Below are 17,525 nucleotides of genomic sequence, written 5' to 3'. Positions count from 1 at the left end.
GACAGCTGTTATCCGGATCGAACGTAGAGTTCGGTAAAACGATATTTGTGTATGTAAAAACAAGTTAAACAAGCGTTCTACGATTGGATATGATAAATATTTTGAGAGTTATGGCACGAGGAAATTTTGCAGAAACGCATCTGAGGGGTCGAATAATTGAAGCAACATTAATTAAATGAGTCGAGGCTCGATTTTCGAAATTTTCCTGGTATTCCGGGAAAATTTGTAATTACTTCAAACGAACTGAGCGAAATTCGAAGTGGCAGAGGATTTTAGTTGGGCCGATTTAACGACACTTGAGAGAATTATAATTTCGACGATACAACTCGAAATTGCAACGTTTCCACGGGGAACCACCGCGTGTATCTAATAACCGAACCCCCGTGGTCACTTGAAACATAGTCGTGTAATATTTAATGGTCCCTGCGCCCTTATTACGATCATCAAGGAACACGTGTTCTAATCTGTACCGTGAAATATGCAGAGAAAGTGGTCTGCATTCCAGATCAATTTCTAACATAAATCATTTGTAATATAAACAATGTAACTATTACAAATACTTTATATAATACGTAATTTTAATTCATAAAACATTATGGTTTTAAAAAACATTATGTATAAAAATAATTATCATTTACAATTACAGTCTTATTAAGTTATTGTAACATTTTAAAAATCATTTATGTTTATTATCTGTATTTTATTACATTTTACAAAATTCATTTTTATAGATAATTAATTTTCTGAAATTATTTAACTTTGTATATTATCTTAATTCAAGAAGTGTAGCATCAAGTATAGTTTCAAAAAATATCATAGTTGAACTCATAAATAAATTGCCATTTTATTTAATTATTATAGTATTTTAAAATTCATGTATATTTATTGTTTGTACATTATTATATTTCTTAAAATATCATTATTAATCTATCTGTCATATAAATTAAATGTAAATAAATCATCTATATTTACTTTCTTTAATTTATCTATATGTGATATTTTTTGACAAGCAGTTCGAAAGCAGAATAATTTTTAAAGTAACAAATAAACTTGTTAATAAAATAAAATATAATAATAAATTAAAATGTTAAGGTACCATCAAAAAGAATCGAAGACAGTCGATCAATTACGAAGGAAAAAGAAAATTCTAATCTGTTATAATAAATTACTAGTATGCCATAAATATTCAACGGGATCCATAAGAAACGGTGCTTCTTCGGCGTAAAAACAAGCTCGCGATCCAATCTTCGTCGGGAACATAAGAAAAAGCTGGACAGACGTAAACCGGCAAGCCATCCTGACCCAATTTCGCGTCTTCCCTTTTCTCTTCGAAATCCTCCCTTATCAAAGACGAGGGAGAAAGAAGTGGAATTGGCGTAACGCCGTTTTAAAGCACAAATTTACGGCCGATCAGCGTCGGTATGATCCGAAATCGTGGCTCCCGATTCTCTGTTATCTGGTAACGAAAAACGACGAACCGATAATCGTCATGGTCTCTCCGTCAAATTCTCGTTACGCTTGATTAACGAAGATCTATCGCGTCAAACTGTCTGATTTTGAGCGGCGCTCGTGCCACCAGGGCGGAAGCTGATTTATCGGTGACACGGAAGTCGACGGGATCAAAGGGCATACGTTCCAGGACGACCCCCAGAAATTCTGCCCCACGATTGTCGGTCGATAGCGATAATAACGTTCAGGTTCGTGGAGTCGACTGAAAATCTGCCTTATACACGGAAAACATGGCTATCATGCTCGTTGCATTTTCAAGCTATGAAGATTTCTATGTAGGTAGTTTGAGGTGACTCACACGAATTCGAATGTATATTCAAAATATTAAATATCCGCTATAGGCATACAGGTAGAACAATAATGAGATATAGAGACTTTAAAGTCGTTCAAAATGATTAAACGTGTGTAAAACTATCGAAAACTGTGAAGCTAAACGTGAAGCTTTCTGACTTACACAATTCTTAAATATAATTCTATAATTTCTAAATTCTGCATTTAAAGTTCACAAATTCCTGAACTACCAAATCCAACAGATTATAAACTCCAAGCTTTCAAAATTATATGTTCAAATATAAATCTCAGAACAAACGTCTCATTCATCCTCATCTAGAACTAATACTCCACTAGCGGTACAGACTGAGTGCTTTGCGAATTCGAATGTATATTCAAAATTTCGAGTGCCCACTGCAGACATACGGGTAGAACAATAATGAGATGTAGAGATTTTGAAGTCGTTCAAAACGATTAAACGAGTGTGAAACTATCGAAAACGATACCGAACACGATTATTGTTGATTTCACAACGACCGACGTCAATGACGACCAGATATTGTCAACGATGAATTGTAGAGTTTTTAACGTGCTTCCAATCAATTCTGTGTCAAAAATTATTGAAAATAATACCGAAGCAAGGTTTTTATCGATTCGACGACGATCGATGTCGGCAGATTCCTGTCGCCAGATCGCTGTCATAATCTACACAGCAAATTTAGGGTGCCTCGCGAGTCTACCCTCAAATTTCAAGTGAGAAGATCTAAAATTGCCTGTAGCGTACAGACAAACGAACAAATCATCCAAGGAGCCTCCCTCTGGCAATAATTTATAGCAGAAGTTTCGTTCAAGTTATTTTTAAATTTATATCGTTAAACCTACATGTTTCTTTTCAATATAGTAAACAGAGGATGTGTTCCTATTTGAAAAATCCGAGGTGACCCCAATTTCGCTGTAAAAACAAACTCTTTTTGAATTACTTTTTCTAGCAATATGTATTGTATACTCTATACCCTGAAACTTTTGTTCTAAACTTCTTTTTATCAGATAGATATAAGTGGATAAAATATCGTGTATCATGTTTGAGGTAACACCCTAGAGTGTAAGTAATAGTATGGTCAGTGGCACTGTCCTGAATATTATTCATTTTTTGAATGTATTATGATCAATGAAATATTTGATATTGCTTATGAAAATATTCAGATAAAGTGTTTAATAATATTAAATGTGTGTATGAATCCATTAACAGTGGTTCATCACATGTATCATTAACAGTGTACGTATACATATAATACACGTATTAATATTTAATAATAAATAATATTTACATATATAATATATTTATACATAAAATTTAATTAGGTTGTTATATATTTATAATACATAACAAATATTATTAATGTATCTAAGATTTTCCTAACAAAACTGAATATAAAATTCATATACACGTGTCAACGCATTTGATGCAATTTCACGTTTTTAAAAATCCCGCGTCTCTCCTCAAAATGGCGACTGCCAGTTAATCCACCGCAGTGCATTTATATCCACTGAACACACATATAAAACTCATATTGCAGATAAATTGTGTATAGAATGTTCATTTTTCGTTTATCCGTTAATCCTCCGTAAATTATACATTTATTAACACTTTAATTGACAACCAGTTCAAATGGTTCCAGGTTTCACATGTTGATGAATGTGAATTGTACAAAATACAATATATGTTATATTATACATTTTATTGCCCAGCTTTTATCTGCCATTTTGTTGAAATAAAAAATTATTGTAGGTTATTTGATGCTTCAAATACTATTATATATTATTTGACAGTTCAAATATTATGTACGTTCGTTAATGCTTCAATATTTATTGATTTACTTTTCCACTTCTTTTTTTATTTAAAAGTTAATGTTCATTTAATGCTCGTAGTTAAAAATCACAAAGAAATTTCATTGACAATTTCCTTGATCATAAAAATAATTTAACCCTCAAATTTATAATTTGCAAATATTTTACAGGTAGTTATAAATATTTTCGTCATACCAACTCTAAATACATTTAAAACTTAATGATATTTCTTGAAGTTATTAAAATATGTAATTATTATCTATTATTTCTCTAAACAAAACATTGATCACTAACATTAATCCGTTTTTATACGAAATTTACAGTATAATAGATTTACCATAAAAATAATTATTTCAAGCCCTTATATTAAACTTGTACATAATTCCATCATGAAGATAATTATAAGTCAGTGACGAATCCAAGCAATTTCATTGTTACACTCTACACGAACAAAAATATAGACGTTTACTCACCTGACACCGTGAGATGGACAGTTCTGATTAATGGAGGATGAGCACTGACTTGACACTCGTACAAGCCGCCATCTCGTTCGGTCACCGAGCTCAAAAGCAACCGCCAATCATTTGGCTTCTCAAAGGCCAGCTCGAACCTGGCGTCGTTTGAGTACGTGTCTGTGCCAAACGTGAGCAAATGAAGTTCATCCCCTCGTCTGCGGACCCAAGACACCTGTAACAATAAACGTTGCTATTGTTAGTGCAGCAGAACCTACATAATTGCAATAAAATGGATTGAACCAGATCTACCTATTTACTCTAGAGGACGTTCCGTTTCCACTGAAACTATTTTCTTAGCTATTCGACAATTTTCTGGTTTTACACGTCCGAAGCTTTTTTCTTTTCAAGGTTTTAAGTTTTTAAATTTTCAACGTTTAGAGAGGTGGTTTTCGAGTTTCCAATGTTTTAAACACTTGATGTTGAATTTTTCAGATTTAGGTTGTTAGAAGTTTAGAAATTTGAGAAATTGAGAATTTAAGGGAGTAAGAATTTGAGATTGGAGAATTTGGGAATTTGAAACTTCGAGAATTTGGAAATTTGGAAATTTGAAAATGTGGAAATTTGAGAATTTGGAAATTCGAGAGCTTGGAAATTTGAAAATTTGGAAATTTGAGAAGTTGGAAATTTGAGAATTTAGAAATTTGAGATCTTGGAAATTTGAGAGTTTGGAAGTTTGAGAATTTGGAAATTTGAGAGTTTCGAAATTGGAGAATTGGAAAATTTGAGAAGTTGGAAATTGGAGAATTTGGAAATTTGAGAGCTTCGAAATTTGAGAATTTGAAAATTTGAGACTTTCGAAATTTGAGAAGTTGGAAATTTGAGAAGTTGGAAATTTGAGAGGTTGGAAATTTGAGAATTTGGAAATTTGAAAGCTTGGAAATTTGAGAGTTTGTATATTTGAGAACTTGGGAATTTGAGAGTTTGGAAGTTTGAGAATTTAGAAATTTGAGTTTCGAAATTTGAAAATTTGGAAATTTGAGAGTTTGGAAATTTGAGAGTTTCGAAATTTGAGAGTTTCGAAATTTGAGAATTTGGAAATTTGAGAAGTTGGAAATTTGAGAATTTGGAAATTTGAGAGCTTCGATATTTGGGAGCTTGGAAATTTGAGAATTTGGAAATTTGAGAGCTTGGAAATTTGAGAATTTGGAAATTTGAGAGCTTGGAAATTTAAAAATTTGGAAATTTGAAAGCTTGGAAATTTGAGAGTTTGGAAATTTGAGAATTTGGAAATTTGAGAGTTTCGAAATTTGAAAATTTGGTAATTTGAGAAGTTGGAAATTTGAGAAGTTGGAAATTTGAGAGCTTCGAAATTTGAGAATTTGAAAATTTGAGACTTTCGAAATTTGAGAATTTGGAAATTTGAGAAGTTGGAAATTTGAGAATTTGGAAATTTGAGAGCTTGGAAATTTGAGTTTGGAAATTTGAAAGCTTGGAAATTTGAGAGTTTGTATATTTGAGAACTTGGGAATTTGAGAGTTTGGAAGTTTGAGAATTTGGAAATTTGAGAGGTTGGAAATTTGAGAATTTGGAAATTTGAGAGCTTGGAAATTTGAGAGTTTGGAAATTTGAGAGCTTGGAAATTTGAGAGTTTGGAAATTTAAAAATTTGGAAATTTGAAAGCTTGGAAATTTGAGAGTTTGGAAATTTGAGAATTTGGAAATTTGAGAAGTTGGAAATTTGAAAATTTGGAAATTTGAGAGCTTGGAAATTTGAGAGTTTGGAAATTTAAAAATTTGGAAATTTGAAAGCTTGGAAATTTGAGAACTTGGGAATTTGAGAAGTTGGGAATTTGAGAAGTTGGATATTTGAGAAGTTGGAAATTTGAAAATTTGGAAATTTGAGAGCTTGGAAATTTAAAAGTTTAGAAATTTGAGAATTTGAAAATTTGAATGATTTAAGAATTTGAAAACTAACATTTCGATAACAACTCATCTTGAAACATGTCCACCTCCCTCTTAACAATAAAAAATCCCAAAAGTCATCAAGTCACCAAATCCCAATATGGACAAATAACAGCATTGTCTGCTAAATAATCTCCTCCACGATCATAATGAGAGGTACCACGATGCTTAACGAACTTTAGACATGCATCGATTACCTCCCACAGCGTTAGTCAATCAAAACACGGGTATAACAGAGGATCGACCGGCCCAAAGTGTCCTATTATTAAAATTATCGATCGACGTCGTAGAAGCGGCTCTTTTGTTGCTGTTAATGAAGTTTGGGCTCGAGTCGCGTTTCCAACCTCTTAAGACAACTGACAGTCTTGATGAAGAAGTTTCAGTAACGTGGATGGTGTGTATCTCTAGAATGCGCCAGACGACTTGCACACTCTGGTCACGGTTTTAAACGTTGCAAAACTTCTGCGATAGATAATTAGGGATCTCGAGTTTCGCCAACGAGACTTCTCGATTATATACGCTATTAACCGAGAAATTAGATTACTGTGACTGTCATTTGCGCTAAAAGTGCTTTTCGAATCACGAATCACCGGGGTTTTAACAGTAATGCGGTAGACTCTTGTTATATTGCCGTGGGTGGATGTGTTGAAGTGGAAAACTTTTGCAGTTTGCAGTAGAGGAAGAGATCGTGGGTATGTATTGTATTCATTGTTCAGCGCGTATTTTATTTAGTTTTGATGTTCAGCAAAACTCTTATTATATCGCCGTGGGTGGATGAGTTGAAATGGGATATTTTTACAGTTCGCAGTATAGAAAAAGATGGTAGGTATGCATTGTTTTCATTGCTCAATACGTTTACTTATTTTTGATGTTCAGTAAAACTCTTGTTATATCGCCGTGGGTGGATATGTAGAAAAGGAAAATTTTGCTAGTTCCTAATAAAAAAAGGGATTGTAGGTACGTAATATGCGCATTATTCCGTATAAATTTGACTTATTGTTGATGTTTAGTAAAACTCTTGTTATATCGCCGTGAGTAGATATGTAGAAATGGAAAATTTTGGTAGTTCACAATAGAAAAAGAGATTGTAGGTATGTATTATGTGCATTACTCCATATAAATTTTACTTATTGTTGATGTTTAGTAAAACTCTTGTTATATCGCCGTGAGTAGATATGTAGAAATAAAAAATGTTTGTAGTTTGCAATAGGAAAAGAGATTGTAGGTATGTATTATGTGCATTACTCCGTATAAATTTTACTTATTGTTGATGTTTAGTAAAACTCTTGTTATATCGCCGTGAGTAGATATGTAGAAATAAAAAATGTTTGTAGTTTGCAATAGGAAAAGAGATTGTAGGTATGTATTATGTGCATTACTCCGTATAAATTTTACTTATTGTTGATGTTTAGTAAAACTCTTGTTATATCGCCGTGGATGAATATGTGGAAATGGAAAATTTTGCCAGTTCGCAATACAAAAAGAGATCGTATATATGAATTGTGTTCATTTCTCAGTACGTATTTCACTTATTATTAATATTCGGAAAAACTCTTGTTATATCGCCATTAGTGGATGTGTAGAAGTGAGAAAGTTTTGCAGTTCGCAGTACAGAAAAAGATCATGGATATGCATTGTGCTTATTGCTATGTAAGTACTGTATTTATCAGTAAAACTTATAATCAGTAAAGTAAAAATTATCAGTAAAACTCTCGTTATATTGCCGTTAGTAGATGTATAAAAGTGGAACTGTTATGCAAAATAATATAACCTTACAATTTGATGAAGCAAACTCCTTTCACAAATTCCCATCTATCAAATCGAAAGATATCGAAAGGAAACTCACTATTCACGTACATAATTATAGAATCAATCTAATTAGTCGTGCAAGTATCTCAAAGTCAAATGGAAGTGTATTTCTGGATACGACGTTATAATTATTGTAAGTCCTTTGCTGTCCCATCTAATCTCCTTGAGAGTTTGCAGAAGCACCTTGAGGCGTTCTGTATCTCAACTATTATTCAGCCCTGCTGGTTGATTAGAACTTTATAGGCTCATTATGCTAACGTTATCTTCGCTTCTCCATTTAGAACTTATTCTGTCGGTTCATCACAACTATTCTCATGCTTAAAACATATGACGTAACAATAATTTAATACGAAATCATATGTTAAATTAAATTTAATATAAACAGGTTTTATGAAATTAATAACGATTGGTTAAATATGGTTAGGTATACGGTACGAAATTTGTAACGTTTACGGAGAATTTAATGGTCACTTTTGATATTTTGTAATGTGGAGTGCAATGTATAGGGTGATTTATAAGCGGTGGTAGAATTAATTAACGAAATTATTAATAATTGTTTTTAATCAAATAAGCTGGAGATATTATAATGATGTTTTACGGATTTTGGAATTTGTGGATTTTTGGGGTTGGAATATTTGAAATTAAGGAATGTAGAGATTTGACAAGTAAGGATTTAGTTTAATTAATGATTTGGGAATTTGAGAATTTGGTGGTTTGAAAATTTTGAGACTTGAGGATTTGGAGATTTGAGAATTTGGAGATTTGGAAATTTGGAGATTTGAGAAGTTGGGAATTTGAAAATATGGAAATTTGCGAAGTTGGAAATTTGAGAAGTTGGAAATTTGAGAATATGGAAATTTGAAAAGTTGGGAATTTGATATATTTAATACCTAAAAGTCCGTCAAAAATTATTATATAATATAAGTCATAAACATAATACAATGTAAAATAACCCATATCATTATTATATTACATCACGACTAATATTAAAACAATATTAATATAAAATCAATAATATTATTACATTAAAGCAGATAAATAATCATATTACGAAAATTACAATTAAACAACAATAAATTATAACGAAATTTCTCATTCCCCTATTCAGAAAGCAATCTCACAATCTTCATTTTCAAATTGAATTCCCTGTAATAGTAATTAAATTCATCGATAATACCTACTTTGACGGTTATTTCTTTGACTCTCTTTCCAATCATGTTTATGATTTACTTCAACAATAATTATTTCCGCAATTTCCTGATTGAATCTAATTGAAACGGTCGGTTTTAATTAATAATAATTTATAGATGCTTAGATTCGGTATTTGGAAAGTGGACGAAGTTTCATTTTGGTAACGGGAAATTGAAATATAACGGTAATGAATTGGCGTGATTAATGAATTATTAATGAAACGACGTTTGATTAAATTATGCGGCTTTATTGAAATAGTTTTGTCATTACGTACCAACGTAACAACTTTAACTTTGCTAATGTAGAATACCTGATTAAACATTTTAATATAATTGCTGATTATCCAGCATTATCGAGCAAAGCATTATTACAACAATTAGTATCTTTCGTATAATTTTGTCCTTTATTTTCAGTAATACATTTCTCTTTACTCGTTAATCATTATTATCCCTTTATTGTCAGGTCGTAAAATGCATATTACAGACCTCAGTACAAGTTTCTAGCGATATAATTAACGATTTTTCCTTCACATTTGTAGTTTCAAATTTTTTACCCGCAGCAGCAATAAGACCCAAGGAGTCACCACATTCGAGCGAGTATTTTTTGATTTGTTAGTCACATCTGGTTTTGAACCCTTAACCCTAGCAGTAGTTTTGTTTGCAGTTTTCTGTACGTGTCGCGGTATTGCTTGGTTTTACTACTTGCTTAGGTCACTTTGGGGAAACAGACCCACTTCATACGTCATTTGTATTTCCATCTCCACTCGAATTTTAGCTAAACCTATAGAAAATTAGAAACTTTCCTCAGCAATGTCACAAAAATTGTACGCCCACTCTGAGCTTTTGTAAAACGTAGATCTTCGAAGAGACCACGTCAGCAAGTACATAGCGAAATAAACTCTAGTCGTTCGAAGTGAAATTCATTGCTTAGATACATAGATTCACTTATTGGGAATCTAATGATTCGCGTTATTTCGTCACTTACTGTTGACGCTGAGACGTAGATACATTAGTCTTGTTTTAATATTGAAATTAAGTATTGTGTTTCTTTACGTGATTACATATTGTCAGACATTTAAACGCCATTTGAACGCGATTTCGCGGGGGAAATTAAGCCTTGGTGAATTTCATTGTTAATATTTATTGTGTTAAAGTATGTTTATCACATAGTATATTCGATAAATGTTAATAATAACTATACAGAAATATAATTATGTTTATTCTCAAACTCACAAAACTTATGTATTTTAACCTCACATCAACATAACCTAAAATTGTATAATATAGTCACTTACTGTTGACGCTGTGACGTACATAAATTTTGTTTTAATATGTCTAAAAAGAAATATGTTTTATAACAACAAAAAAGAATAAATTCAAGAAATAAAAAAAGCAATCTCATCTCCATACACCTGAAACCGTAATAAATTCTAAAAGCCCTTTTAAAAGCAAATAAATCGCAGAGTTAAATTAAAAAGTCCACGTATGAAACCTCTGATAGTCCACATCACATTTCATAGAACTCACGGTTATTTTTATCATGATATTCAAGACGTTAGATCCGGTGACAAAGTTATCTTCATGTCACGGGTTCAATCTCCCTCTTTTTCTTTTTGAGAGTACTTCGCCATAATGGAATCGCAGTTGTTATCACTGGCGTTATGAATTACCTTCCGGAGAAAAGTATCCCATGTCAATGGACACATGTGATGAAAAACTTGACGACGTGGCGAATAAACGGGATATGAGTTCCCTCGGTGAAGAGATGTAAAGTTAAACAATTTACGAGACCGACATAGTGGATGGTTTAGCTTATGGTAAAATTATACCGTAGCCGAGATCGACAGCGCCGATATAACGTAAATACCAGGATAGAAACTTTCGGTATAAATCTGTCCTACTGAAACTTCGTTTCAACTGTATTCGCCATTTTCTCCTTATCTGTAGTTGATGCACTGTGCCACATACGAAAAATACACAAAAAATGAGTGGAAGGATCGTGAAGTTTGATATCTACTGTGAATATTTATATTATAAATATATTTTTGGTTTTGTCAATTTTGTGTGTCATCTGGTCAGAAATAATATACATATATATAATCCCTTTTTGTATCGATGAACTACATTAACGGGTAAAAGAATGTGGAAGAAATTAATGCATGAGAGTTTTGAAAAAAATTGGATATCATATATAGATATGATAGAAGTTAATATCATATGTAGATTTTACAAAATTGGATATCATATGTGGACCTTATACAATTGGATGTCATACATAGATCTAGTAAGATTTGATATCATATGTAGTTTGAATAAAATTGGATATCATACATAGATCTAGTAAGATTTGATATCATATGTAGTTTGAATAAAATTGGATATCATATATAGATCTAGTAAGATATGATATCATATATACATTTAATGAAACTCGATATCATATATAGATTTTATAAAATTGAGCGTCGTATGTAGATTTCATAAAATTTGACATCATATGTGAATCTTATAAAATTGTATATCGTATGTGGATCTTATAAAATTGTATATCATATGTGGTTTGAATAAAATTGGATATCGTACGTAGATCTAGTAAGATATGATATCATATGTAGATTTAATTAAACTCGATGTCATATATAGATTTTATAAAATTGGCTATCATATGTAGATTCGATAAAATTGGACATCATATGTGGATCTTATAAAATTTGATATCATATGTAGATTTTATAAAATTGGGTATTATATGTAGATTTTATAAAATTTGGTATCATATGTAACTTTCACAAAATTGGGTATCATATGTAGATTTTATAAAATTGAATATCATATGTAGATTTTATAAAATTGGGTATCAAATGTACATTTAATGAACTTTGATATCATATATGTGTAAAATCTAATGTATACGAAATAGTATGCTAATTAAACTCGTTTTTAATAAAATTAATAAATATTTTGAAAATTTCAATAAATTAATCCTATAAACATTAAAAATTTCATAAAATTAAGAATAAATGGATTTAACAAATATGAAAAATTTGAATAAATAAATTCAATAAACATTAAAAATGTCCATAAATGAATTAAAAAAATATTGAAAATTTCAGCAAACGAATTGAAAAAATATCAAAAATTTCCACGAACGAATTCAGTGCACATTGAGAATGTTGACAAAATAAATAAAATTAACAAACAACCATTAATACAGTATAAAACATATGTATTTTAACCTCAAAAATTTAGATAAAATAATTAATAAATTTTTATTTATAAAGTGATAAGATTTGAAATTTATGTAACGTCATTGTATTAAAATATAAAGAGGTTATAAAAATTGCGAAAGACAGTTTGTAGACATTAAAAAATTTTAATATAAATTAGCAAGGATTCTGTTCTCCTTTCACAGCATTCTATTGTCGAAGTCGTTGGGTCACCGTCGTACCCTCGCTTTAAGAACCAAGTTTCTCTGCAGTTCGTCAATAGAATTCGAGAGCTAATTAAAGTTTTCTGAACACTATTCGATCGGTCGATCCTCCTCAGGGATCAACCACTTATTTCCAGACATTTCTGGGTACAATCTTACGTAACGTTGAGAAGAACAATAAGAAGAATTCCAAGTATGTTTCAATTTCTACCATTCCTTTTCCTCCACTATTTCGCGTTAAATATGTGTAGTCCTCCATTACTCGCGGAGATTAACACTTGCACCAAATTAATTGCGTCAAAGCGATCGAATAGCTTCAAATGTTTCTAACTTTAAATTAGTAAAATTTTCTCACATGCTTTTCCTCAAATACGTGTTTATTTTTATGGAGGTGCAAAATGTGTGTATTGCGTTGTTTTGTCGCATGTTTACTTTTTTAATTTATTTTTTATTTCGAACTTTATTTTATTGTTAGTTTCAAACATTTCTTTATTTTTAATTTCGAAATTTATTTTATTTTTAGTTTCAAAGTGTATTTTATTTTTAATTTCAGACTTTACTTTGTATTTTTTTTTAAGGTTCATTTTATTTTGAATTTTAGTGTACTTTATTTTTAATTTCGAACTTTACTGTATTTTTAATTTCGAACTTTTCCTATTTCTAATTATAAATTTTAATTAATTTCTTATTGCAAACTTTCTTTTGTTTTTTATTACAAGTTTTACTTTATTTTTAATTCCAAGCTGTACTTTATTTTTTATTTTAATTTTTACTTTATTTCTTGTGAACATGAAGAAATTTTAAAAATCCTAACTTTCCATATTCTGGAGTCCTAAAATTGTGAAACTCAAAAATTTCAAAGTTAGGAAATTAAAGATTGCGAATTTCCACAAGTTTTAGGGTGGAGAAGTCCCAAAATTCTAAGATTCAAAGGCTCCAAGACCTCAAAATCCCAAAATCCCAAATTCTGAAATTCCAAAATTCCCAGTTTCCAATTCCTAAATTCTAAACTCTAAAATTTCCAAATCCCAGAATTCCCAAATACTAAAACTCTCAAATTCAAAAATTCCCAAATTCTTAAATTTAAAAATTCCCAGTTTCCAATTCCTCAAAATTTTCAAATTCCAGACTTCCCAAATCTCACATTCTTAAATCCCAAAATTCCCAATTCCCAAATTCTAAACCTCAAAATTTCCAAATCTCAAAATTCCAAAATCCCCCAAATCTCCAAATCCCCAAATCCCAAAGTCCCCAAATCCCCAAATCCTCAAATCCCCAAATCCCCAAATTCCCAAATTCCAAAATTCCATAATTCCAAAATTCCAAAATTCCCAAATTCCCAAATTCCCAAATTCCCAAATTCCAAAATCCCAAAATCCCAAAATCCCAAAATCCCCAAATCCCCAAATCCCCAAATCCCAAAATCCCAAAATTCCCAAACCCTATAATTCAAAAATTTCACAAGTTCCAGTCGTAAAGATCCCAAAACCTAACACATCCACAACAACCAACATTGCAAGGTGAAACATCTATCGGATTTACAAAACGCATTCCGAAGTCAATAATTCTTTTTCCCAGGCTCGTTTACAGGACGTGAGTGTACTACTCATTTCCAGAAGACGGCTCACGTCCGGTTATAACCGATCAAAGATCGATACGATCGATCCGTTCCAATTCCAACGTAGTATCGCGCTTTATCGGATCTGTATCCTCTCCTTAGCAGAGATCGTTGTCTGGTCTGTCGAGTACGTTCAGCCTTTCCGTCGATTTCGCATTTTTAAACTGCTGATTCGACGGACGACGATTTATCTCGGACGCTGCTACGACAGGCAAACATTATTACGCCTTGTTATCGAGACTTGAACCTCTACGTGCTGCACCGCGTTCAATTTTTTTTCTCTCTCTGAGCCATTATTTCTCGCCTAATGGTGACAGCTCTGTTTCTCTTCAATTATCAAACGAAATACTGAAATGATAACTTCTTATTTGTTTCGCTGATACCTATTTCATCGGAATTAGCTACTAATTTTTTTAAAATCATCTGAATTACTTATGCAGGGTGATTAGGTGGCTACAAGGATTTTTGTATTTATTGTATTGGGTACTGGTGGCAACCTATGAGTTGGCGCGTAATCAACCCAAAAAGAAGCTGTATCCCAACCGTGAATTCTATTAGGTCGAGTCATAAGTAACTTCCGATGCAGCTAAATAGATTTTATTGTGTGTATGGTGAGATTATGAAGGTATAAGTCACCACGAGTTGTTGAAGTCAAATTTAACGATTACTGCGGATAAATACATTCAGCAATTGCAAAGAGTGCAAGAGAAACTCCTAGAAAAGCGCCCTGCACTCGTCAATTGCAGAAATGTCATTCTTTTACACGACGACGCGCGACCGCATACAGCATGGGTGACTCAAGAAAAAATTCTTGAGCTTGGATGGTCTGTTTTACCACATCCACCTTACTCCTCAGATCTTGCCCCGACAAACTACCACCTTTTCTGTTCCTTACAAAACTTTTTAAATGGAAAAACCTTCAATTCTGAAGAGCAAGTCAGGCAAGGCTGTTGAAAGCTTCTTCCAGTCCAAACCAACCACATTTTACAAGAAAGGAGTTGATAAACTACCAGGAAAATGGGAGAAAGTTATAGAAAATAGTGGTGAATATATAATAAAATAATATAATTTTGTTGTTTAATGAGAACGAAGTAAATGTCTGATAGAAAAACGGAAGTTACTTATAACTCGACCTAATATTATCGTAGAACGAAGGCTATTCTATCATTGGACTCGAGTAAGAGCTCTAGTGTAATTCGATTATTGCTTCGTACTACACTCTTACAGGTGTCGAAGGTTATGTGAAATAAAAGACACGTAGAATGGAAGCCAAGTAAATAATTATATTTAAGAACGGTGGAGGACTGTTGAGAGAAACTCGGTGAATACAGGAAGGGCGTATGACTAAAGAGCAGCAACAGTACCGTAATTAACCCACGAGTTAGCGCGTGATTGACTCAAAGTAACAGAAATTCTATCCCATCGTGAACACTTCCTGCGTTACATACAGGCAAATAAGAATAATAATGACAATAACAACTGCTTTCGCGCAAGTAGCGCTATCTCACTCATTTGAGAGACGTTTGCCGACTGTCATTGTTTTTCGCCTAATTGGTGTGCGTGATCGCGAGAACTAATTGTACCGCCGAAAATAAGTGTGGGGCGTCCATTTTTCTATTCTGACCAATTGTAGCTCTTCTAAACACGTGAGCTTCACGCGCCAACTCGTGGGTTGACATCGGTACACGGTGGACGGTTGCCGACTCTTCAGATAAATAAATGTGCTCGAATGAGTTGACTATAATTAATGGTTCAGTGGAAATTTTGTTGATAATATTTCTGCTTGTTTTGAATATTTAAAGTGATCGAAATGTAGCTTTACATGGATATAATTAAATTTATAATTGTAATATATTTTAATTATTTTAAATATTCAAAATCTGCGGAAATATTATTAACAAAATTTCCTGTGAATTATTGAAGTTTCTACAATTCAATAATTATATCACTCAAAAATATTATTGTACGATTCTTTATTCGACGTTTTTAATTTTGATAATAAATACACAATAATACAATTCTGCTTATTCTTAAATTCGTCGAACGAACATAAATATATGTAATACACTTTTAACCACTTAACGTAACCACTTTCTAAATTCTCCAGAATGTCGAAGGAAAAAGGAAAAACGGTTGCACGCAAAAAGATGTTTGTGCAGCAGTAAAAGCTTTTAAAACAGGCACTTCGTTAGAAATAGCCACTGAAAAATTTCATGTGTAAAAAATAATTCAAGAGGAAACCTACTCTGATTAATTAAACGAACTTATTATAAATAAAATATTTTTATTTCCCGAAACAGTACCATCATAATTTTAATTATGTGATGGAAATAATTAAATTAATATATGCTTACCATTTGAGATAGTAATAAGTACTGAGTAAAATATGAATATAGTTTTATTACTGCGCCACATGAACATCATTTGATTTTAATTAATTAAAAACTTTTTCTTTCACAAATGTACGTTCTTATTATTTTGTTTGAACACAGAATTTTTGGTCTTCCGAATGATCATATTTAATTACATTTTCAGATCTAAATATAAAGAAAACTATTGTACAATTACCTAATGGGTTTTCTTAATCGTAACTGTCATTTATTTTACCTATAATCTGAAAGTCAGAGACAATAAATCTAACAGAGTGTTCAAAACTTTTATAAATTCAAACTTTAAAAACTGTAAGGTATGACGCGATAAAAGGCAATATGACAAAGTACAAAATGGCTGAAGTACCGTACGTCGCTCACTCTCCACACGAATCTTGTTGACAAATAACTACCACAAGAAGAATACAAGTAAATAGTATTAACTAATAGAAAAATACATATAAGTTACAGCATTATACACAATAATAATAAATAAGCCCAATTGCTGTCTCAGAACGATCATCAACTTTACATTAATAATTTTCAGTAATGTTAATCGTAATAACGGAATCAAACAGTCCCTAGCCCAGAAATTGGAAATGGTATGGGGTAGCACGAAGTTTCCTAAGATGTAATTATTCACTGCTGAGCCCTTTATAATAATGACAAATGACTGTGGATGCCCGTTTCAACTTATCCTTTGTGTCGGGCACTCGAAATAGCGAAATTCCGTCCGATCCGGCTGCGCCTAACGATTCTTTAATTCGTCTGTATCAAAGTTTGGAACACGAGTACTTTAAATCGTACCGACAAAATGTTCTCCGAGACATTTTCCATTTTTCAACTTCCACCTTTTTCTTCATAACGCCTATCGCTCCATTTTGCATATTGGGTTGCTGCAAAAATAGTATATTACGACATTAACGAAGTGTGTTTTATATTACAGTTCTGAAGTGTCCCGATGAAGGATGGCAATCTTTTTTGAAGCAGGGAGAACTTTTGGCATAATAGAATTCTTTCTATACAGACGTAACACTATTCTTCTGTAGTAATCATTTCTGTCAAG

At 31.9% G+C, this 17,525-nt stretch overlaps 1 protein-coding gene across 2 annotated transcripts in view; it reads right to left on the bottom strand.

The window, feature by feature from the left end:
• Nucleotides 1-17,525, bottom strand: part of LOC100876427 (opioid-binding protein/cell adhesion molecule) — a 353,767-nt gene that overhangs the window by 217,300 nt on the left and 118,942 nt on the right. For both annotated transcript variants that reach the window (XM_076532318.1, XM_076532319.1), the window contains exon 6: nucleotides 4,101-4,314. In XM_076532318.1, the coding sequence (XP_076388433.1) occupies nucleotides 4,101-4,314 (214 nt within the window). The remainder of the gene's footprint in view (nucleotides 1-4,100; nucleotides 4,315-17,525) is intronic.

The sequence above is a fragment of the Megachile rotundata genome, chromosome 6, assembly GCF_050947335.1.
Source record: "Megachile rotundata isolate GNS110a chromosome 6, iyMegRotu1, whole genome shotgun sequence".
NCBI classification, from domain to species: Eukaryota; Metazoa; Arthropoda; class Insecta; order Hymenoptera; family Megachilidae; genus Megachile; species Megachile rotundata.
This window is presented reverse-complemented; position numbering and strand designations above follow the sequence as displayed.